Genomic DNA, 23,269 nt, shown 5'->3' with positions numbered 1-23,269 from the left:
ATTAATTAATCAATGATGAGATTTTTATTCATTAATTAGGGACAATTTTGGGCTAGCAGTGACGGCACGATAATTTTTACAAGTTAAGCTGTTTAAAAAACTCGGAACTATGGTCGCTGATATGGAAACCCCCTCTGTGACCAGTATAAGCTGCCGGTGCATTTGACAACCCTACAGATTACTCATCTCTATCACTTTCGATTAGTTATCGTTAACATAGTCGTTATTATTTAAAAAGTTTAAGTAACACAATTAAGTCTCTCAATTATTATTTGACCAATAAATGGTGCATTACTCATCATCAATCATCTATAAACAGTTTTATTTCATTAGTAAACAGCATAGAATTTCTTCAAACAATTTAAGTACAGGACAAACGATATTAGCAGGCACAATTAATATTTAAGACTTAAAGCTAAGTGGCACATTGATTCGCTCGCTTTCCATGGAGACCACGATTAGAGGCTCCTTTTCGAGCAGATCACGCCTGGGAGAACGCACTAGGCGCACATCGATCTCCGCCTGACCGCCATCGGGAGCCACATAGCACTCGCTGGGGCTGATCCGCACCAAATCCGGAACACTGCAGCTAACCTCGATGAGCTGCCTGGAACGAAAGCTGTTCGTCACAGACAGAGTGGCCAGCGAAGGGCCGCCGACTCCGAATTCCAGCGAAGGAGGCTGCACAGACCAATTCCGTTCGACGGGCATCAATGTGGTGGTGTCCGCCTCCAATAGCTCATCCACGGGCTCCAGTAAGTTGCTCTGGGTTGGTGTCGGCGAACTAGCCGCACATATCGTCCGGAATAACACGGTTTCTTCGGCGTCGGGAAGAAACATCAACGAGCTTTCCGAGGATTCATCGAAATCCCGATTGAGGGTGAGCGCAACATCGATGATCCGCACCACAGTGACCAGGTCCAGGATGAACTCGGGCGGCTCGTTGAGCAGCCCAATGTTCCGCACTGGCTGTTCTCCGGGAAACTCTCCCCAGATGCTGTCCAGCATTGGCGAGGTGAGCTTCTCTCGCTGTCTGCTGCTCATTCGCTGAACCAGGCTGCGCATCCTTTGTCTGTTGGGCTCGTCCCCGCAGAAGATCCGCATGTTGGCCAGCGTCAACACCTGGGCGGTCTTTTTCAGTATGTTCTTCAAGTCCTCGCGATTCGGCCGGAAGAGGATCTGAACGCTGCCCTCGCTATTCGGCGGCAAGATCATCCGGTTGGGGCGCACCTCGAAGGCCTCGCTCAGACGCAGTTTCATCAGCACGGTGGAGTCCACAGAGATGCCCACGAAAGCGGTCAGCGGGCCCTTGTTGTGGAACCTCAGACTCGCCGAAAGGGGACCGGAGGATAGCTCGCACACATCGCCGATTGTGAGGAAACTGGCGCCCACCGGTCCCTTCAGCAGACCCTGTATGGTGATAGACGCACTGCCGCCGTAACCGTACAATGGGATCTCCAGGCCCGGCTGGCTGCTGTTATGGGCTCCTGGCGGCGCATAGAAGGACAAGGCTCCGATGGCCGCGCCACAGACAGTGGGACAAAAGTTAATCACCACCGACCGGCATTCCATGGCCTGCAGTGTGATGGTGCTGCTGTCGGTGCCGACAAGTTGAAATCCGGGTCCTTGGATGCCCAGCCGGATGACGAGGCGCTTGTCCGCCGTGTTCTTCACCTGCATGGACTTGCGCACATCTGTTCGCAACTTTGTGCTGCCCCAGCAAAGGCTCGTGTGGGTCACCTTCAAGGGAAGCAGTTTCCCATCTCGGTGGCTAAACTCGCTGGAGTTGGAGCAGCGTGAAATGCTACGCGGTGCGGTGACAGAACTGGATCCCAGTCCTTGTCCACGTCTGCCGCTCGTTGTGAATCCGCTGGTGGAGCTCGCCTCGCTACCCGCGGGCGAGGAGTTGGCCTTGCGTGCTGCACCGCCACCACTCATGAGCTGCCGGCGCTCGGAGCTGGTGGTACTGTCAAGCAGCGGCGATGAGAGGCAGCTCCTCGGCGAGGATAAGGGCGATAGGTTCTTGGCCAGGCTTGGCGAAATGCCAAATTCACGTTCGGTTGAGGAGGCCACGGCAACATCGCATCCATCCAAGCGAGTGCTGCTCAATGAGGAGGGATTCCGCGGCATAAGGCCCACCGTGGAGATCGATACTCTCTTCTTGTTTACCGGCGTCTTGTCCTCATCCTCGTTTTCATCCTCGGTGCAGGTTAATGGACGTACGCCATCGCTACTTGCCGGACTGGCGGTTCTGGGGGAAATCTTAGTGCGTCTCACACGGCGGCTAGGCTCCTTCACCGGCGTCGAGGGCCACTCGTCGATGTCCGCCTCGGCTTCTGTTTCAACGGGGTCGGTGTCCGCACGGCTAATAGTGATTTGCGGCTGATCGGCCAACGGACTGAGCGGCTTGCGCGAAATGCTCTGCTGCAGGTGGCGAAAGTCCGAGGAGTTCAGCACAGAGTCTGTGAAGCTCATTGTGTCCGTGAGCTTGTTGGAGCCGCATAAGGTCCGCTCCGCTTGCGAATTACCGCTCTGGTTCTCCTTGTTCTCCTCATCTTCGTAGTCTTTACCGCGACCATGCTCCCACAGGTGGTTGACCACCTCTACTGTGGATGTATCCGAGTTCAGATCTATGTCCCTCAGCGCCTTGTCGATAGCCGATAGACTTAGGATCTCGGAGCTTGAGGGCGGCCGTTTGGGCTCTTGAGCCACCAGGCCATTGTTGGCCTTCAAAACCGTCTGAATACGATCCTGCTGCATCTTACGCATAAGGTTGCGTCCAAGGCTCGAGCCTGCAATGGCATCCGCCTTGGTGTATGTCTTGTTGTCCGGCTGCGGGGTCTTCTCGCCCACAGAGTCCAGCGTCTTGTTGGCTTCTGGCTCCAGCAGCGCTTGAGTGGGTCGCGTGCGATCCGGACTGCCGTCATTAACTATGTTCCAGATGTTCTCCGAGCGCGTCTGAAAGTAGTTGCCCAGCGAGAAGTCCGGATCTCCGGCCAAGACGGAACTGAAAGCATAAGATTACCTTTACATCCTATGGCAACTTTATGCTTTACTTACTTGGACACCGAGGTTTCTATTTCGGATGTAAGCGGCGGCGGTGCGGCAATCTTCTGCATTGCTTGGTTGCTCAAAGTGGCGGTGGGCATGGCAGTAAACTCCTGCGCCCACGAAATCTCGCCCATCACCAATTTGGACTGCATCAGCTCGGCGGGGGCGAAGCTCTCGTCCTGGCCATCCGCCGCTAGCGAGGCGGAGCCGAATGAGAATCCCCCGCCGCCATTGAGACTCAGGTCACTCATGTCCGCGGTTCGCGGCAAGCTGCGGGAGCAACTGAACGAGTCCGAGAGGCTGCTCGAGTTGGCCCGCGACAAATGGTAGCTGGCCTCCAGCTGGCTGGAATCCTGCAGCTTCTTCTCCAGCAGTCGGGCCTTCTCCACGAACGAGGACTTGAGGATTTCGGCCACGGAAAGGGATGGCTTATCTCGACGGCGCTGCTTCCCGGCCTGGCAGAGCGTGGATCTGCCTGTGATCTCGGCTGGCTCAAAGGAGATGTTTGTGCCCTTGGGGGCTGGCGTGGCCAGGACAAATGAGCTGCTGCTGTTCAGGTCGATGGTCTCATCTGTTACCAACTCCGAGATGTTTGTGGTGGAGCGCTTCTGGAGGGCCATGCTCTTCGCTTGGCTGGTGCGCGAGGGTCTTGGCTTCTCTAGGGTCTCCAGGGCGCGCAATCGCTCCTCCCGGAGTCGCTCGTGGACGCCGGAGGAGTCCCGGCCAAGGCCGCTCCTCCTGCCACCGCCGCTGCTCTTGCTGAAGCTGGACAAATCGCCAAAGACTGCAGGGACTCCAGATTACTTACAGTTCTCATCGGGTTTTCTGGCGTGCTCCGCCTGCTTACCTTTCAGATTGTCCATGTTCAGGATGCCCAGCGAGTTCTGGTCCATGTAGCTTCCATTTCCCGGGCTTCCGTTGCTCTTGTCCATTCCGCTTCGCCCTTAAACAGTTACTTTATGGCGAATCGAACCCGTAAACAAAAAAGGCGCGTCGTTTCGGTTCGAAAATGGACGTCGATAACGATAAGTCGAGGGCTGCAAACGAATCACAAGGTGGCTTTTGATAAACTGTCGCTTCCCAGTGTCAAATGTAAGATATGTTTTCTAAACTTTATTTCATTACACTTTTGTAGCCCAGCAGATCAACACGCGTAGTAAACCAAAAAATTCCTTTCTTTGAAATATAAAACAAAATTTATTGAAATAGTTAATAGACACAAAACGTGCAACGCCGAAACACATCCAACCCTGGTCGCATTTTCGCGAATTCTCCCCGGCTTCCCACTTCTCAATTCCGCTCGTGCTCTTTTCGGCGGCTGTGATTTATCCCGTAGTGCACTCGATTTTGGACAGGACACACATCCACAAACTCGCTGAAAAATGGAGGCAGCTATGCTGGAACTAATCAATGGACTCCTGGCCACGGACACGGAGCGAATTCGCCAGGTGAGCAGGGCGGGAAAAGGGGGGCGTTCGGCGGTTAAAAGGAGGTTATCCTGTCCGCCCTTCGTGACACCAATTTCGTGCTCCATGCATCCATCTTTCTTTTGATCCCCTTTCGCTCTTACCGCGTGGCTTGATCATCATTTTCGCCTGTCTACGTTTATACATATGCACATATGTAGATATATGTACCCGACTTTAATACAGTGGCTATTAGATCGGCATGGGCACATTCCTATGCGCGCCAATGTTCCTACGGCACAGTGGGCCGAATGCAGATATTACAAGGTTCATAGGGGAAAAAATAAAAAATAGAAAATTAATAATAACCAGCATTACCAGTCGAATTACTACATTTTTAAGTTAACATACTTTTTTATTTTAAATATTTAAAATTCTGTACAGGGAGGTACTTTCTTTTAGTTAGCCTCAATGGTTATCATTGAGTCTACCAAGTCCAAATTAAAATACAAATAAGAATTAACATTTTAGGATGAAGTTTACTTGCTAACTTTTGCCATATAACGTTTATATTTTTAAGCAAAACGAGTAGGAAACCTTTAATATAGTTTTTTTTTTTTTTCTAATTAAGCCGATTTGGTAAACGAGTGCAAAGTCTTCAATTTGGTAATTTGTCTCCTACTGCAAGAGTTCTTTTTTTTTTTGACAAAATTGCATTTGCCCACTGTAATTTGTACCCATATAAACGGTTTTTTTTTTCAGTTAAAAAATACCCCTTTTCCTGGAAATCATTTTAAGATATATGTACATGTTCATACTCAACTATTTCACTATAACAATATTATATAGCTTATAATTAATACATTCAAATAGAATGAACTGTATAAATATTAATTAACAAGGAAAATATATAGATAGATATCTTCAGGATATAAATTTTAGTGGACCACTGTCTTTTTGGCATTCAAAAGCACGCTGTCCACATGGACGCACACTTCCGCGCTTCCTAATTGGGAAATTATTTATGCTGAAGATATGTTGCCATACGGCCGTAGAAGTGACTAATGAAATGGCCTTCCTCCCCTTCTTTCAGTCGACCGACCAGTTGATGAAGGCCTACGAGAATCCCGATACTTTGTTGTGCCTCGCCCAGATCGTAACGTCGAACAATGAGACACAGGTGCGCCAGTTCGCCGCCGTGCTCCTCAGGAAGCGACTGAACAAGCTGCGCCACTGGCAGATGCTTTCCGCCGAGCATCAGGCAGCGTAAGTTCCATAGCCACCTTTTCAACAACTAATAAAGTAATATAAATATGTATGTTCTGCCCGCCCAGCATTAAATCGACCATGTTGCAAGTCCTGATCACGGAGAAGGAAAGAAGCGTTAAGAACGCGGTGGCCCAGCTGATTGGCGCCCTGGTACGCCACGAGGCGGAAAAGGGAGAGTCCTGGATGACGGAGCTGCTCAACTTTGTCTACGAACGCTGCAGCAGTTCCGATCCCAAGGAGAGCGAGCTGGGCGCCACCATCTTCTCCACACTCACGGACTCCGCCCCCGATCAGTTTGCGCTCCACATGGAGGCCATCTTCCAGCTGTTCGCCGGTGTTCTAGTAGCCGCCGAGGCATCCGGCGACCTGGCCACACCAACCGTGTACGAGATGCTGGTCGGCACATGCTACCTGCTGCCGTTCATCAGTGGTCACAGTGCTGCCGAGCAGACGGTCGTCAAGGCGATGCCGCTGATCCTCAAGGCCCTGCACGCCTTCGCCCAGAAGGGGGATGAACAAAAGTTCATGGGCGCCTTTGATATTGTGGACCACATGGCCGAGTATGTGCCCCATTTGCTAAACACTAATGTCAAGCCGCTGCTGGAGTTCAGTCTGGTAATAGCGGGCGACAAGCAGCTCGAGGATCCGATTCGCTGCCAGGTGATATCCTTCATTGCCGTCCTTGGCCGCATTAAGAAGAAGCCGATATTGAAGCAAAAACTGCTCGAGCCCATTCTATCCGTTTTGTTCGAAGTGATGTGCCAGCACGAATGCGAAGATGCAGGTTGTAACTACTCATCTACTATTCAGCACATTGGTTTGCTAATGGGATCCGTTTTCGATTTCAGACGAGGATTACTTTACCGAGGAGAGCGAGGGTAAACCAGCGTCCGCGGCTGTGCATGCCCTAGACCAGATGGCTCTTAACATGTCGCCGGAAAAGTTTATTCCGCCGATGCTGCAGCTGTTGGAGCCGGCGTTGCAGAACCCGGATCCTGCGTATCGTCGTTCCTCCTTTATGTGCATGGGCGTCATCGCCGAGGGTTGCTCCGAGGCCATTATCAATAAGTATCTGGAGGTCATGCTGAATATCATCAAAGCCGGAATTGCCGACTCCGTGTCGTTGGTGCGCGCCTCTGCTTTCTTCGCACTTGGTCAGTTTTCCGAGCATTTGCAGCCAGATATCTCGAAGTTCGCTCCACAGATTCTGCCCGTCCTCTTCGCCTATTTGAGCCAGCTGATATTGGAGCTCAAGGTATGTACTTTTTGCTGCTCCCGATCTGGCAAAATTGGAATATCTCTGTACTCTACATTCTCGTTTATTTGTTTGTTTGTGCTGCTTCTAAAGGCTGGCCAGAACAGCAACGGGAGCGATCGCGCTTTCGTCCCTGCCAAAGATTCTATAATGTACTTAGACAAGTTACAGTTCAAGCGCAAATCGGTTCTCACCAAGTATATGGTGCTTTTTCAATGTCTTACCTTAAACTTTGATATTTAAGTGCACTTCATCTACCTCTGTGCATAGATTTATTACAGTGAAAGCTCTCTTGGCTGGAAAATATCGTCGAATACGCTTTATACATCTTATTTTCCGCATATTTCTAACACAATTTACAAGATGAATATAAAGCTCACACATAAATTTGTATAATAGCCTTGAAACAAGTCCATTTTCATTTGAGCGGCACTTTGCACCAGAACACAACATGTTTTTTGCCAGGAACGCACTAAAGTCTTAACCTTACAGGTGGGTGAGCCGGATCGTAAGCACATGGATCGCATGTTCTATGCATTGACTACCTTCTGCGAGAATCTGGAAGATGAGCTTGTTCCCCATTTGCCCACACTGATGGACCGGTAAGGTTTGATTGGTAGGCAATGCTGCCCATTGAAATAATGGGTATTTCTCCTTCCTACCTTTGATTGCAGTCTGTTCAAGATTCTGGAACCCCAGCACCCTATAAGCGTACGTGAAAAGGCCCTGGAAGCTCTCGCGTCTGTGTCCGACGCAGCTAAGGCGCACATGATGCCGTATTTCCCCACCATCATGAGCATTCTGCAGCCCTTTCTGGTAAAGGATTGCCCCGAAGAAGGGAAAGGTCTGCGCATCGAAGCCATCGAAACACTTGCCGCTCTCAGTCGCAACGTGGGCAAGGATAACTTTATGCCGCTGGCCGACGACACAATGAACTTCTGCCTGTTGATGCTGGCCGATGGTCCCGACGATCCAGACGTCCGAAGGGTCATTTACCGCTTGATCGGTTCTCTGTCAACGGTGGTCAACGACAGCATGGCCACAGTGTTCCCCAAGATCATGGATCGTGTAATGGAGTCGGTGATCTCCACGGAGGATATGATGCCTTGTGTGTCGGACAAGGATGAAATGGATCCGGTCCTGGAGGCTGCCAATGTGGATATCGATTTGGAGAACACAGACGACGAGGATGACTCTGAGGACTTATTGGCCTACCAGACTGAGAATGACTATGTCGGCGAAAAGGAGGAGGCTATTTATGCACTCAAGGAATTTGCTGAAAACACGGGTTCCGCCTTCGTGCCCTATTTGCAGCCTGCTTTCGAGAACGTCTACACGGTGATTGATCATCCGCAGGAGGAAATCCGAAGGGCGTCCATCACTGCTATCTGCGGGTTCATGTTGGCTCTTGATAAGATGAGCGACGCTGACGGTCTAGCGCGCGCCAGCGGAATTGTCATTCCAAAACTTGCAAAATTATTGCGATCTGACGACGAAGTGGCGGTCGCAATTCACCTGATGGAACAGCTCTCCGATCTTATGAGGGAAGCCAAGCTGCCGGTCATAACCAAACAGGAACACGTCGATGATATCTGCGCCGCCATCAAGGACGTTTTTGCCAACAAACTGGCCTGCCAGTTTAACGAGCAGAGCGGCGGTGGAGATGAGGAGGATGCCGAGGACAGCGAGTTCGATGAGATGCTGATCGAGACTGCTTTCAATCTGGTGCCCACGCTTAAAAATAGCGTTGCCCCGGAGGCATTCTCGATGTTCTTCGGACGCATCTACCAATTCTTCGTTCAAAAGCTGGTAGGCTGATCTGTTGCGTTATATCCTGATCGTATTGTTACAAACCCTTAACTTTCTTGCAGGCCAAGGCCAAGAAGCAAGATATGCCCGAGCACCGGGCCTTCATCTATGGTGCTCTGGCCGACTGCTTCATCGCGCTGGGGGGATGCACGGCTATGTATTTCGACGCCCTGTGCCCGCTTTTTATCGCAGGGACCAAGGACTCGGATCCCAAAACGCGTCAGAACTGCTATTTTGGGCTGGGTGAAATGGTCTTCCATGCCGAGCAAAAATCATTCGAGTGAGTGCCCTCAAGTGGCGGGATTAACTGTTGCGAAAGTATATTACATTTATATGCAAATCTCCTTTCTATCCACAGATCATATCCGGCCATCTTGCAAGCCCTTTCCGAAGCAATCAGCAGGGAGTCCAATCCCCCTGCCTTGGACAATATCTGCGGAGCAGTGGCGCGCCTGATCTGCACCAACCATGAGGCGGTCCCGCTCGGCCAGGTGCTGCCCGTTTTCCTCAACCACTTGCCGTTGAAGGAGGACTTCGAGGAGAACGATATGGTTCAGAAAGCGTTCCGCGTGCTCTACATGAATGATTTACCCAGCATTGAGCCCCATGTCGAGCAAATGCTGATTATCACCATCGACTCGGTTTTCAAGAAACAGGTGGCCAGCGATGAGGCCACCGAAAGCGCGGTGACCTTCATCAAGGAGATTCGCACCCACTATCCGGACATTTTCAACAAAGTGGCAAACACGAATCCGGAGGTGTTCAACTATGTGCAAGCCCTGTAAGCACACACATCCTCACGCCAATACACCAATCAGCTCTCGCCACACGTCACACATCCGCACCCAATCTGGCTAATCCTCGTACTCCCTCCGCCCGCAGACAAATCTATTGGAATTGATGCAGGTGTCCCGAGAACAATGCGCTCTGGATAAGAATGGGTCCGAGAATATAAAAATTTTCAGTTGTACGTTAGTGTGCTTTTGCGGCGTTAAAACATTCAGGATAAGTGATCTTTAAATTTGCAAGCTGTAGTTTTTCTACCAGGCCGAAAAACCACGGCGACATGTTTTGTAATTTATAATATCTGCACCCAGTGACATATGAATAGTCTGAAATAAACGATACAATAAAGGATACATTTTGTTTAAATTTGAGGGGTTCATCTGTAGGATCTGGTACAATTAACAATTTTAAACTGTCCCTTTTAAAAATCAAGTCAGCATTTTAAATAAAAAAGGTACACTTTGTTTAAACTGTTTTATGTATGAAAGTTTCGATTGGAGCGAACTTTCTAAATTCAAGTGATCTAGAGTAAGGATTTAGTTTTTGTATGGCTAGTGCTGGACTCTACCAGTGCGCATTCCGCCGGATGACCACCTCCCGGACGATGTCCGCATGATTGGCGTGCAGCTTGAGATCCGAGTCGACGTCCGTCCAGCGCACATTGGTGGCATCGTCGCCTGCCATTAGCTCCAATTGACCCACTTTGCTCCCGTCCTCATCGTGGAAGTTGAGAGCCGTGGTCTCCATCCAAGCGTTGTCCGTGTTGCGGAAATCGTCCACATATCCTTGGTACACTTGGACGCCACCCTCTTGGAAGAACTGCTCGACCATGTTGGCCTTGTCCGTGAAGTTCAGCGCCTCCTCGGTGAACTCCCGCTTGAGGGTGACGCTGACATTCTCACCGGGATCGACCATGCCGCCGGGAATAGCCCATAGCTTGTTGTCAGACCGCTGGATGGCCACCATCTGTAGGATATTCCTGACGGGACAGATGAGAGGTTAAACTCAGTCTATAGAGGCGGTTGGGGCTCACTTACTTGCCGGTTGTTGGGTTGGCCACAATGGCTCCATGGTCGTTTCGCTTCCAGCGTGTGACTATGGGATCAGCGGCATGATTGGGACCCCATCTGCCCAGAGAACCACGTCCACTTAGTCCAGTGCGTCCGATCGGATTGAGCGGCAGTCCGTCCTCCAGCTTGTACGCGCCATGGAATGACTCGCGGTTGACCTGGCCATCCAACTGGTTCCACTGCGGCCGGAACGTATCGCTGGGCAGTGGAGGATCGGCCCACACCTGACCGCCAATGTGTGGCGAGGTGTACACCGGCGGGCAATAATCCGAATAAGGCTCTGACCAGAAGACCTGCTCATCGGGCACCGGGTACCGGAGGACGGAGCTGCGCGGGTACATGTTGTTGCGGCACATCAGGTGCCGGAAGATGCCCGGCCTCACCAGCGAGGACATCATCTGGGCGGAGATCAGGGTGTTTTCCAAAGTTAGTAGCAAACAAAGCAGCGGCAGCAACGAGAATTCGGAACTCGCCATTGGACTGAAACTTATCACAAACAGTCTTGTTTATGTACACCAGTGGCCACTTAAATAGCGCTGACAATAGTACCTTAAATATAAATACCTCTTAAAAATTTAATTATAGATTTCAATTTCTATGTTAATTTTTTAATGCAACCGTTGATACCGAACTATGAATTATACAATTTCATAACAGCCAATTCACGCTTTCGCTTTAAAATGTTTAACTACAATTTGATTAGGTACACCTGTTGTCCTAACTATAATAATTATTATAAAGATTTCCCCCAACAATATTGATTTGAAATTTAAACTAAGTAGGATTAAACATTTCTGGTGCTAGTAGTTTACCCCGTGCTGTAAGTTCCATACCATGTGAAGACGATTTTTGCCAGAGCCGCCTGGTCACACTGAGTGCCAAATTTAAAATGAAATCACAAAGATTCAGTTTATTACGATGTGTTATTTCGGGTAAATTACAAAAATTTGAAGCCAACTAACTTAGAATGTCTGGTTTCCATTGAATGCCCTGACCAAATGAGACGCCCACAACCTCGACATAGTCTAGTCCTGGCGCAGTGTCAGCTGTCGAACTTCGATGCCGTCCTTGGTGATGATGTTGATCAGCACAGAGTCACCGGTGTAAATGTCGCGCTCTGCGGCCGAAATGAAGGTGTCGGAGGCGACGCTCACGGCCCGCTCCTTGTCCAACTTGGGCACCTCACCGGCTTCCAAGTTCATGTTCTTGTGGCCGATCTGGTTGTCCAGCACCGGCTGCAGCAGGGTTCCGGCAGTGCCGCCGGCGCGGTATGTGGCCTTTTCACAGTGGCCGATGGGATCGTACGAGTAGACGACACCGTGCCCGTCGTTGTCGATCCCGGCCAGAATGTTGGACACGTAGTACGGGAAGAAGCGGCGATTGTACATGGCGATGGAGAGCATCTGGGCCACTGCCTCTGTGGTCATGGTACGCAGATGGGTGTGCTCGTAGCTCTGCATGCGAACCTTCATCGATCCGGTTAGCGACAGTGTGTCCGCCCAGCAGCCCGTGGAGCCCAGCACCGTCTGCGGCGAAAGCTTGAAGAGCTTGCTCTGAGTGCGAGAGTGGATGTTGTAGCCGCTGCTCAGACGGGTGTCCGCCGCAATCACTGCAAAGTCCTCTCCGGCGATGGCCACAATCGAGCTGCAAACAGGGAGCTTGGTTAGTTGGGAATCCAGCCAGACCGGGTCATCTTGGGGAAACGCTAACTCACCCGCCGTTGGACTCGTAGGGCGAGAAGTCCGCGTGCTTCATGCCGGGCACCTGGTAGTCCGGGAACTGCTCAAAGCCTAGTCTGCTCATGTTTGTGCTTAAATTTACCAATTAACTCGCCAGGTAAAAAAAACGAACGAAATGATTTGATGATTTGCAAGTTTCCAGCGGCTAGCAAAAAATCAGGAAATCAATGTGACCGTTGGTGGACAAGCATACTATCCGAGTTCTGTATGCCCGAAAGAGTTATCGATAGCTATCGGTATAGGTATTTTATACCAGCAGGAAGTATTTATTTAAATTTTGAATTTTTGAAATCTAATTCTACCTTATTTTAAAGAAACAAGTCTTGTGCCTTAAACAAATACTCCTAGACGACTTTAAGCAGTAATGGATAAAAAGTATATTTTATTGAACAGTTGGGTCATTTTCAACAATCTTTGGATAAAATTAGGGCAGATGGGTTGTTCTAAGCTATAGCGGCCAGGCCTTCGACGCGTTCTCTTTGCAATTGCCCCCGGTTCTTCTCGACCAAAGCCTTGACATCGTAAAACCATTTTCCTGTTATCGCCAAAAAGGAAACATCAATTAAAACTTAAAATTCTTTAAAATATCTCAAACATTTACCAATGCTGGTGTTCTGCAGGCAATCCTTGAACGTCTGACAGCCCTCCATGCTTGAAAGCACTCCGAAAACCGAGAGATCCGCCAGACTGGGCTGTTTGCCTCCCATGAATTTCGTATTCCGCTTTTTCAACTCGCCGGTCCACTGGTCTAGAGCGTCGTACATATGCGACCGGACGTCATCGGTAAGGGCATGGCGGCGTTTCAGCATCTTGGCAATAGCCCACATGGCCGTGGCACCGCAGTAGACCATCAGGTCGCGCTCCCACTTGGGGAAGTGAACGTCCCACTCGCCGGCTTGCGAGAACCACTCGAAAGTCTCCAGGGACTCGCCCATGGTCTGGTAGCAGTTCGGCGATATCAGGTGCACCAGGTGGCTGTCCGCCCAGGTTCTCCACTTGCGATCGGTCCTGCAAATGTGAGTTTGTAATCAAATGATCCATTGTCCCTAACGAACTTACTCTTCCGTTTCCTTGGACAGTCCCTTGGGCGTGTGTTCGCGGTACATAAGGAAGTATTTGTTTAATATGTCGTTCTTCTTTTTGCCATCGTCGTCGAAAAAGGAGGTGTGCGGATAGAACTGCGCCAATTCGCCAATGTCCGTGCGCTTGTCTTGCAGATAGGTGGCTATCAGGGACACAATGGCACTGGAGTCCACCATCTGGACGTATTTTCCGTCCTGTTGCCGGATGAGTACCATCGGCACCTTCTTCACCGACGACCAGCGGATGTCCTGCCGCAAAACGGCATCCACCTCGACCACCGAGTAGGAGATGCCCATGTAGTCGAGAAAGGCGCGCACCTTGCAGCAGAAGGGACATGTCTGGAACTGGAACAGCACAATGTCCAGGCCGGAGGTGTCCTTGGGGTTGACATAGCGCTTGGTTATCCGCACTCCCGCCGGGAATCCGTCCAGGCGATGCGGCTTCGTCTCCTCGTGCTCCTTGTGCGAACTGCCGTCCGTCCAGCGTTGGTACATCGTGTACACCGATCCGGTGGCCGCGCCCACTGTCGCCCCCAAAATGGCCAGCTTAAATGTTCCATTTGGTTTCTTCTTGGCACCGCCGTTTTCCACCGCCACTGCGAACTGGCGGCGAGCAAATGCAAAATCCGGATTACGGGTCAGCAGGCGTAGAGCTCCGCTCCCGCTTCCCGCCGGCGGAGGACGAACGCCGGCCAGGACGCTGGCAGTTGCCAGCCGGAAACATGACATAATTAATTCACACTTTTGTTTGACTAATACTAAATATTATGCAAAAATTAACGCGACTAGAATGGGTTAGGGATGGGAGACATTGGGGGTCAGGCCAGTCGATAGATTTCCAGAGATGGGGCCAGTCCGAATATATCACGGTGCTTTGGCGTTCAAAATTAAATGATTATTGAAGTGATGTAAGGGAAACCAGCTTTTGGAAACAAAATCAAGTCTAATTATTTAATTCTAAAATATTAAGATTTAAAATTACCAATTTTTGTCTATGTTATCGATAGTTGACACCAGGGCTGCACACAAGCTGTACCATCTCTACTCAATACCAAAAAAAAACAAAAAACAATAGCCCCCAGAACCTTTTGAAGTTGTTGTTTTCTTGTACCACTCCCCGCGACATTTGTTTATAAACAATACCGGACGAGGCATGTCAGCTTCCGCCGAGAGCCTGGCCGCCGCCGCATCGCTGGACAAATACGGCGACGAGGACCTCTTCAGTCTGCTAATCCGTTACGGACTCTATGTGGGAGCACTCTTCCAGTTCCTTTGCATCTCCGCCGCAGTGCTGATGGAGAATAACCCGGATAGTAGCAGTAATCCGGAGTCCGGAGAAGTGGCGGAGCGGGAGGGCGAACCGGTTAGGGCACGGCTGCACAAGATCCGGAAGCTGGAGAAGAAGAAACGTCGATAGATCTAGTCAACTTAAGCCATAGTCATAGTTAGCCTAAGCACACTCGAATGCATTTGTTAAGCGGAAAATAAAATATAAACTATAGAGAGTAGAGATATGTATAGTCTTTCAAAGTAGGTTTAAATGCAGAAATACCACCTTATTTGTCATAATATCATATTGCAAGATACATTTGTAACGTGATTTCAAACCTCTGCAGATTTCCGTGTGTGAATCATCTCCCCAGCCCTTGATCGACGTTTTTTTGGGTGAGGTTGCCGCCCTGGATTGATTTTTTTCACATGACTCAGGTGGAAAGCTCTTCGCCCCGCCCCCTAAGTAAACCCCTTTCACCATTAAAAAGCCACTTTCTAGTTTGGCTGTTATCTTTAATTTGGGAATAATATAAATTATAATAATCATATAGTTATTATGTTGCTTGCAATGTTGTTTTTTTTTTGTTTGTTTTACTTCCCTTTTAACTATGTACGTATGCATGTGTGTAGTGTGTGTGTGTGTGTTGAATGCTCTCTCTCTCTTTCTATATATATATATATATATATCGGTATATATATAATAGAGTCCATGCCAAAGGATGCACAGACAATTATCACTATGAATTATTATTATGCAGTATTTAGTTTTCGTTTTTTATGAATTTTGCGTGGAATTACATTTTTAAGTCAAAACTCATTGTGAATCTTCAGTTTTTTGTTTGGGGGGGGTGGGGGCGAAAAGGAGGCGTGGCAGGTCTTGGGGGTGAAGGGATATCTCGTTTCAAAAACGCTTAAATTTCAAATACAACAGCTAGTTAAATGGATATCGAAAGGGGGTCGAGGGTATAAGAGGAATAAGGCAGAGGATCGACGGATGGTAAAACCTATATAGTAAGATATTGGATTTCTAGGCCCAGAATGTCTAAATGTGGCTATGTTAAATTCGAAACTCTTTCGGTTCTTTTTTTCGGCTTTACGCTATTTACTCGTACGTTTTCTTGGTTTTCTAATTCGCTTTATCGTTATTTATCATTATCATCAGTGTTGTTGTTGTTGTCTAAATTATTGTTTAGTTACTCACAAGTGTAGAGTCATCATCGTCACAAAATATAGTATACATATATAATATATATTTGCTTTAACCCACACACAAAACATGTTCACATCCTGCTAACCCACCATCGCTCTCGCTCTCGCTGTTTCTGCTTCTGGTTCCGTATCGATCGCTTCTGGCTACGGTCCTTTTGCCCCCGGGACGCTGGATCTGGATCTGGATCTGGAGTTGGAGCTGAAGTTGGAGCCAAGGTCCAGGTCCAACTAAGCCTCGGGCAGCGGCTTCAGCTCCTTTATCTGCTTGATCAGATAGGCCTTCTCGTCGTTGAACTGCTCGTCCTCGGAGCGATCCGTGTGGAAGTTGGTCAGAAAGTCGACCAGCTTCGTCTGGTTGCGCAGCAGGATGTCCAGGATGGGCTTCGGCTTGTTGGGATTCGCCACGAACACCTTGAAGACGTGAAACGCCTCGAACTGTATGTTGCGCGACTTCTCCTTGAGCATGTTCATCATCAGCTTAAGGTTCTCCGGCTCGGAGATGTAGCGCGTCATCACGGTGAAGTTGTGCCGGTCCAGCAGCAGTTCACCCAGCAGCTTCAAGCTCTGGCGCCGCGTCACATAGTTTTCCGAGTTGAGCAGCCGCTGGTAGTGCTGCGAGAAGAACTTGTCGTAGTTGGCGTCCAGGAATTCGGCGCACAGCAGCTTGTGGCGCGTGAGCAGCTCCTTGAACGTTGAGAAGGCATCGCTGGCAATGTCGAAGGTGGACACCTCCACGTAGCGGAAGAACTTGAAGAACTCATCGGAGTGCAGCATTATCTTGGCCAGCGCCTCGTATCGGGCGCACTCCCTCAGCATTGTGCCGGAGTTCAGGGCGATCTCCGGATGCGCATCCTCGTAGCCGGCCATCAGGGTGAACAGGATCTCTGGCTTCGTGCAGATATACTCGACGGTGGGCGAACGTGTGCCGATTTGGCGGCGCAGCACATTGTTGAATATGAGCGCCACATGCTTCTTGCCCTCGAAGTCGATGCGGTGCAGGTTCTGGATGAGCAGCAGCAGCAGGTTGCTGTTGTACAGCTCCTGCGACAGCTGGGCCACCACATAGTCCGCCGGCGGCTCGGCGTCACTGCTCCCGTAGAGCATGTTCTTGATCGAGACCAGGTTCTTGCTGACGTCCTCCTGCGCCTTCTCCACCTTGCGGTCGCCCGCCTCCAGGGCGTTGATCGCCTCCTTCAGCGACTTGACCAGCTCCACTGGCGACTTCTGCGACTTCCCGAACAGTGGCATTCCGCTGGCTGCTACGCTGTCTTTTCACTCGAAATGGGCTTTGTTTCGGTTTGGGATTCGGTTTTGGATTTGGATTTGGATTTGGCTGTGGATTTGTGGATGTGGTTCGGCTGTCGTTGTGGTTGGCCTGTCGATGATGTCTCGTTTCTGGTGCCGTTTATCCGGCTGTTCGGGGCCCTTCGAGCACTGGCTTTGTGGTCGTTCTGAAAGTTGCCCAATTACCGACGGCGAAGACGCGGAAAACAATGCTTGGCAATATTATCACGGTGAAATATTCTATTATTATATATTATTTTTTTTCTCGTCTTCTTCTAGGGATGAACAATTTCGATTGGCCGTCGTTTCGATATGCCGACGTTTCGATAGGACTATCGCATCGCAACGCACGGCTGGCTGAAAGTGTTGTAAAGGACCAACAAACACTTTGCAGCACTGGGTCTTAGTAAGGACTCAAGCCATATTTTAAAATGTAACGAATTCAGCGTTGCCAGAAGCAAATTAGAAGGATCCGTGCTGGCCGAAAAAATGGTTTCTCATCTTTATGAAAGATGATGAGCATAGAAGAAAGGGAAAAGGAGAGTACGATCAGAGACGAGACAGGAGAAAGGTTGTTGGTACCCAGTCCAGACCAAAAAATACTATTCATCTTCAGGGTAGAGGAAGAATGAGGTTAGAAAGAGAGAGGTTGGTGCTACCAGATCGGAACAAATATAACTGAAATCCCTTTGTTCACGTAAAACTATAAAGAAAAATTTCTTGAAAGCAAGAAAGAAAGAACAAAATATACAATTTTTACGAATAGACGAAAAGCCGGCTTGATACCACATACAAAATACGATCTGGAATCATCAGTGTTATGTGTTGTACCTTTCAGCTTCGATCTCTATCACAGAATAAGATTGCATTCATATCAGCATACTTTTAGGGCAAGTGAGGGCGTTTTCTACTTTTTGCTTTGCTTTTATACATTTCATTTACATTGCACGTAAGTCCCCGAAAAGTGCATGTAAATTTTATACTGTTATACTTAACGTGTATAACAGTTGTACACCCAAAAAAAAATAATAAATAATAAAATAGAATTTTGAATTCTTTAAATATCGTTTTTATTTCTCATTGAAGTACTTTGTTTTTGATCCGTTTTCGTTTTAGATATTATTCTGCAGCGCATATCAGGCGCTTGGTGTATCATAGAAGTTACAGAAATATATTTGTGTATATATTGGGCAACGTTTCGCATTCGTCTTGCCAGCTGTGTTGGCCCATTTTTTTCGATCGGGGTCAAAGAAGAGGACTAGTGGGGTTAAGGAAAGGCAATGTATTGTATGCACATCAATATTTATAATTATATTTGTAGGTTTGACCGCCCTGCATATTTTTTTTTCGATTCGTTTATTTTGAAATAAATTTATTTGGTTTTTGTTTTTTTTTTTTCTTTATGTGATTTTTGTTTACGTATAAAAGTTGTTTAAAATCCTTGAAAATATCAGATAATAATTACAATTGGTTGTGTAATACGTCTTAAAAGCATTTCGATGCGCTTCGTACTCGAACATAGATTAAACATAAATCAATTTAGTCTTTGCCACTAAACATATCAATTTGAGTAGTAGTAGTTGTAGTTATCAGTTTATAATAATATCTTTGGGCTTTGCTACTGTGTATGCTATGGATACGCCGAGTACATATAGATCATGATCATAGACATATATGCTGCGGGCCTTAAACACACGATCGAAAAGAAGTCATGCCTACGCATTCCGAAGAAGTATCAAGTTCCGTTTTCGTTTTCTCAAAGGGGTGTTGTGGTCGGTAAATGTATAATATAATATCTTTATCTTTATCTGTTTATCTTGTAGAAGTATGTAAATGTATAGGTATAATAAAACATTTTACGACTAGTATATGTAAATATATGTATGTATATGTGTATATGCATTGCGTTTTCTTTGTAATTACTAAGTTTATTGAGATATTCTATGAATATATTTCCTTTCATTCTTAAGCCATGTCTTGTGTCTTTCTATGTATATAAAACAAACGAAGCGCGATTACGTTTGAGGGGGCGGTTGGAAAGGGGATGAGTGGGTGGGAGGAGGGGTTCCCTTACTTTACAATTAAAAACAAGGATCCTCCCGCGAGACCTTACCCAAATTTGCTTTGCAACTCATTGTTTACTGATTTCATGTTTGTTTTTCTTTTGTTTTTTTGTTTTGTTTTCTGGAAGCGTTCGTCGGGGCTCTGCACAGATCTGACTAGATATATATGGGTATATATAATAGAAGCTACTACTACACGCTACCAAGTACGATACATAGGTGTCCTCCTCCGATTTTAGTTGCTGCTGCTCCTGTTGCTACTGTAGTTGTCCTTCCTTCTTCGCTGGGCTTGAAGTTTCATTTCCTGCTTTCCTTTTTCTGTTCCCGTCTCGCTGCTTCCGCTGCCTCCGCTTCCATTTCCATTTGCATTTCCGGTTCCACGGGGGATGGTGTGGTTGGATGATTGGGTCTACAGACGGGGCCCCATCACTTGCGCTTGATGAAGTTGCCCTCGGCATCCAGCCAGATGCCCTGATGTTGGTCGGGCGCGTCCATCCCCCGTCTTATCATTTACCTGTTAAGCGCATTGGAGATCTGGCGCAGCGACTGACCCACCTCGGCCACCAGGCGTTCGTTGTCCTGGACGTTCTTGCTGCCGGCGGTGCGCAGGTGCCGCGACTGCGCCTCAACCCGGGTGACCAGCTCCCGGAACTGGAACTTGGAGTGCGGCGGCATCGCCCCGTTCTCCGCAAAGATCACGCACGAATTGTGCAGGATATTGAGCTTGTCGCTCAGCTGCAGCCACTGAGATCCAGCGATGGCATTCACCGGGTGCTTGAGCGAACCCTCTAGCAGTCCCACCAGCTCGAGAATGCTCTCTCGGGATATCTGGGTGGAGCTGGCGGATCCGGAACTGGCCGGCTCGGCTAGCTTGGCTATTGGCGTGGCGTAGATGGTCAGCTTGGTGGGCTTGTGCGGCACCGCTGGCTTTTGCTGGATCTGCGGCTTCTGCTCGTACAGCGACTGGGTCATGTCCGCCGCTACCTGGCCTCCCAGTCCCTCCGGTTGCGATTGCGATTGCTCCTCGTCATCTGTGAAGAGTTGCGTTGAATGAGAGGTTTTTATAGTGCTGCCGGCCTGCTGCCTGCTGGTGCAATCTCTACTAGAGGTGCTAGTGGATGTGGTGGAGGAGTTGGTTGTGGTGCAATTCGGGGGCGGTGGTGGTGGGGCTGCCGGTGGGGGCTTATTGCCCGGCTTGGCTGGCAGGGTGCTACCGGTAACGATGGTAGCTCCCGATTTCATCCCATACTTGGGGGACAGCTGGGCATTCGGTGCTCCGCTGCCATTCACCACCGCTGGCTGCTGCTGCAGAATTGAGCTACTGGCATAGTCCGGAGCCGGGGGCTGCTGCTCCCACAGTTTCTTTAAGCTATTAATACTACCTGTGCTCCGTCGCTTGCCGAGATCGCCCTCGCCCGCTGCTCCCGTTTCCGGCTCCACATTCGAATTCGTCACGTCGATTTTGATTTCAGTCTTTTGCATGGCCTGGGCGAATTTCCGGCTACTGTCGTCCTTCCGGTTCAAGGTGCCTGTTGTATTGCAGTTGGCATTGTTGGTTACGGGTATGGAGGATACTGGAACTGCTGCTGGAGCTGGCGGCTCCTTTTCCTTGTCCACCCGACGTAGATGGGCCTTGAAGTCAATGATGGTATTAGCTGGCTCCGCCTTGGCCATCGGCGGGCTCATCTTCTTGGGTTCGACTTTCTTAAGCTGAGCTTTAAATCCCGACCCGGAACCATTGCCGTTGGTCAGTTTCTGCTGCTGCTGCTGCTGTTGCGGTGGCGGCGGTTTGGGTAGGTTCATGCTCTCGGCCAGCTCGGTGACCAGCAAGGAGCCGGGATCCACGACTGCGATTCCCGATCCATTTGCCAGATGTGATGCTGGAGCACTCTCCTTGCCGGCCGCCTTTATTTCGGTGATCAGCTTCTCCTTGAGATCCTCGGGTGGACTGCCCAGCGAGCTGCAGGAGTCGGTGGAGGGCTCTCGCTTTCTCAGAGACACTCCAAATCTTGAGCTGGCCTCCTCGACACTGGGAGCAGTGTTGCTCACATCGTTGTGGCTGCTATCGTTGTTGTTCGTTCCATTTCCGTTGCTGATATTGCCATTGTTAGGCAGCTGGGCATGCAGATGCTGCTGGATGGCCTGCACAGCACTCTCCGGCGCCGGCGGAGGAGGTGGTGGTGCACCCTCGAATTCCTCGGGTGGCGGTGGCAAATCCAGCGGCGGCGGTGGAAACTCCAGATTGGCTAGAGCTGGCTGTACTCCGGCTGCCACTCCGGAACCACTTCGCTTGGGTGAACTACTGGATCCGCCGGCCCGGAAGGAGGAGAACGTCATCATGGTGCCCTCGGTGGTGGTGCGATGACGCTGCAGCTTATTTAAACTGGCAGCTGCATTGTTCTGCATGGTCACTCCACCTGAGGAGTTGCTCCGGATCATCTGCTGCGGCGGAATGGGACTGGCCTTCGGATTGATTCTGGCCGCCGGTGGCGTGGCATGTCCATTGGCTGGTGGCGGAGCAGGAGCAGGTGCCGGTGGAGCAGGAGCAGCCTCACCACTATCCTCCAGACTGTCCAGATAGGCACCAATCCTGGCCACCTTGGGCAGTGTTCCGTAGCGGTTCACCACCCGCTTGACATTCATCACCTCTAGTGCGCCGACGGTGATCGGATGGGCACCGGTCACCACACCATTGTTGCCATGATGCAGTTGATTTAGCGGCGGTGCTGGAGCCGGTGCCTGTGGATGCTGCTGGGAACGCTTGCTCTGCCGGGTCTCCAAGCCGCGGTTGCCCATCACGGGCGTCCCGGTTGGCCGCTTGAAGGAGCTGTGCTGCTGCGAGGAGCGTGGACCAATGCCTCCTCCTCCTCCTCCGCCGCCGCCGTGGAGAGACTGCTGCATCTTGTGGGTGGCAGGAGCGGGGATCAGTTGACTCAGACTCTGCTCCAGACTATCGCCCGTGGCATCTGTGTCCGGGTCGGCTGTCGGATCCGTTTCCGAGTCGTAGCGCTGCGTCAAGCTGTTGATGTCCCGGGTTAAACCTGCCAAGTTAGGGAGTTAAGAAAGAAGGGTTAATAAAATATATATGCAGTAATGGTTAATAGAATGCTTCGTGCCGGGTGCTGGATGCTGGGGTGAAATTAATGGTCAGTGATGGGGAGTCCCTTAGCAATTTGGAATTTAATTAAAATGGAACTCAATTCCTGCGTTTATAAACAGTTTGGATTAATATCTTGGTATGGTAAAATGCAAGCTTTTAATGGGTACATAACATAAGGAGGAATTCCCCATCACTGGTAGTTGGACATAGGTTAATCCTGACCAGAGTCTTGTGGTGTGTATGTGTGCGTTGATGTATGTCGAGCGGGTAAAACGAGAAACACCAAAATATTAGTTTAAAAAAGAAACATGAGATATGAATGACTGATAATGGGATATCCTTGAAAGGGTTTAAAAAATTAATTTTATTATTCAAATGTTTGTGAGCCATCCTATTTCAGGGTATTATAGATTTTACCTATTATAAATTGTAACAAGGTTAACAAAATCCGAAAGGGATTAAAAAATACATTAAAATAAAAATATGTAATAAAGAACAATAGATAAAAACATAATAAATCACTTTCAAGGACATAAAACAAATAAGTAAAATCAGATAAATTACGTTTTTAGAACTAATTAAACAACTTAATGTAAACAGGCACCAAAATAAATTAAAGTAACAACTAAAATAAAATAATACCAATGTATAATAGAAATTAAAGATGGTTAGACGAATTTCCTATGAAAATGTTAATGATAGGAGATCATACAGACATTAGGGAATCATCGACACAACATCAATTTTAAAACTAAATTTAGAAAATTACCAATTTGGAATCCAAATAAAAAAGGATTCCTCAATGAACAACCAATAAATACAGAAACTTAAGCCAAAACAAACGAGCCAATTATAATAATACAACATAAAAACC

General features: G+C 48.9%; 8 protein-coding genes across 16 annotated transcripts in view; 2 read left to right on the top strand and 6 right to left on the bottom strand.

Moving 5' to 3' along the window:
• Positions 1–305: 305 nt before the first annotated feature.
• On the bottom strand, positions 306–4,063 carry LOC119555680 (serine-rich adhesin for platelets). Its single transcript, XM_037867303.1, has 3 exons — positions 3,899–4,063; positions 3,061–3,835; positions 306–3,007 (listed from the first exon to the last, which is right to left on the bottom strand). The coding sequence occupies exons 1-3, from the start codon at positions 3,981–3,983 to the stop codon at positions 403–405; spliced, it is 3,465 nt and encodes a 1,154-aa protein (XP_037723231.1). The 5' UTR covers positions 3,984–4,063; the 3' UTR covers positions 306–402.
• Positions 4,064–4,168: 105 nt separating this feature from the next.
• On the top strand, positions 4,169–9,927 carry LOC119555681 (importin-4-like). 2 transcript variants are annotated; one of them, XM_037867304.1, is made up of 9 exons: positions 4,169–4,499; positions 5,551–5,723; positions 5,792–6,510; positions 6,575–6,981; positions 7,474–7,583; positions 7,656–8,790; positions 8,853–9,070; positions 9,149–9,571; positions 9,673–9,927. In XM_037867304.1, the coding sequence occupies exons 1-9, from the start codon at positions 4,434–4,436 to the stop codon at positions 9,689–9,691; spliced, it is 3,270 nt and encodes a 1,089-aa protein (XP_037723232.1). In that variant the 5' UTR covers positions 4,169–4,433; the 3' UTR covers positions 9,692–9,927. The 2 variants fall into 2 exon arrangements, with proteins under 2 accessions (XP_037723232.1, XP_037723233.1); XM_037867305.1 differs by having other exon boundaries at positions 9,149–9,927.
• Positions 9,928–10,036: 109 nt separating this feature from the next.
• LOC119555683 (ADP-ribose pyrophosphatase, mitochondrial) lies at positions 10,037–11,157 on the bottom strand. Its single transcript, XM_037867306.1, has 2 exons — positions 10,614–11,157; positions 10,037–10,555 (listed from the first exon to the last, which is right to left on the bottom strand). Exons 1-2 carry the CDS (start codon positions 11,120–11,122, stop codon positions 10,141–10,143), a joined length of 924 nt encoding a protein of 307 aa, XP_037723234.1. The 5' UTR covers positions 11,123–11,157; the 3' UTR covers positions 10,037–10,140.
• A 387-nt stretch (positions 11,158–11,544) lies between these two features.
• LOC119552932 (proteasome subunit beta type-1) lies at positions 11,545–12,567 on the bottom strand. Its single transcript, XM_037862876.1, has 2 exons — positions 12,361–12,567; positions 11,545–12,290 (listed from the first exon to the last, which is right to left on the bottom strand). The coding sequence occupies exons 1-2, from the start codon at positions 12,447–12,449 to the stop codon at positions 11,672–11,674; spliced, it is 708 nt and encodes a 235-aa protein (XP_037718804.1). The 5' UTR covers positions 12,450–12,567; the 3' UTR covers positions 11,545–11,671.
• A 171-nt stretch (positions 12,568–12,738) lies between these two features.
• On the bottom strand, positions 12,739–14,286 carry LOC119552930 (prostaglandin E synthase 2). The gene is made up of 3 exons (XM_037862873.1): positions 13,445–14,286; positions 12,987–13,393; positions 12,739–12,920 (listed from the first exon to the last, which is right to left on the bottom strand). Exons 1-3 carry the CDS (start codon positions 14,194–14,196, stop codon positions 12,829–12,831), a joined length of 1,251 nt encoding a protein of 416 aa, XP_037718801.1. The 5' UTR covers positions 14,197–14,286; the 3' UTR covers positions 12,739–12,828.
• A 229-nt stretch (positions 14,287–14,515) lies between these two features.
• On the top strand, positions 14,516–14,975 carry LOC119552933 (protein anon-73B1). Its single transcript, XM_037862877.1, has one exon. It carries the CDS (start codon positions 14,621–14,623, stop codon positions 14,882–14,884), a length of 264 nt encoding a protein of 87 aa, XP_037718805.1. The 5' UTR covers positions 14,516–14,620; the 3' UTR covers positions 14,885–14,975.
• Positions 14,976–15,235: 260 nt separating this feature from the next.
• Positions 15,236–17,544, bottom strand: LOC119552931 (protein Mo25). The gene has a single exon (XM_037862874.1). The coding sequence runs from the start codon at positions 17,194–17,196 to the stop codon at positions 16,177–16,179; it is 1,020 nt and encodes a 339-aa protein (XP_037718802.1). The 5' UTR covers positions 17,197–17,544; the 3' UTR covers positions 15,236–16,176.
• Positions 17,545–18,278: 734 nt separating this feature from the next.
• LOC119552628 (tyrosine-protein kinase Abl) overlaps positions 18,279–23,269 on the bottom strand; it is a 28,180-nt gene continuing 23,189 nt past the window's right edge. For 4 of the 8 annotated variants that reach the window (XM_037862304.1, XM_037862306.1, XM_037862305.1 and 1 more), the window contains 2 exons: positions 20,678–22,336; positions 18,279–20,326 (listed from right to left, as the gene is read on the bottom strand). In XM_037862304.1, coding sequence (XP_037718232.1) covers positions 19,806–20,326; positions 20,678–22,336 — 2,180 coding nt within the window. In that variant the 3' untranslated portion in view covers positions 18,279–19,805. Of the gene's footprint in view, positions 22,337–23,269 lie in introns of all 8 variants that reach the window. The other 4 variants (XM_037862300.1, XM_037862302.1, XM_037862301.1 and 1 more) reach the window with 1 other exon arrangement.

The sequence above is a fragment of the Drosophila subpulchrella genome, chromosome 3L, assembly GCF_014743375.2.
Source record: "Drosophila subpulchrella strain 33 F10 #4 breed RU33 chromosome 3L, RU_Dsub_v1.1 Primary Assembly, whole genome shotgun sequence".
NCBI classification, from domain to species: domain Eukaryota; kingdom Metazoa; phylum Arthropoda; class Insecta; order Diptera; family Drosophilidae; genus Drosophila; species Drosophila subpulchrella.
This window is presented reverse-complemented; position numbering and strand designations above follow the sequence as displayed.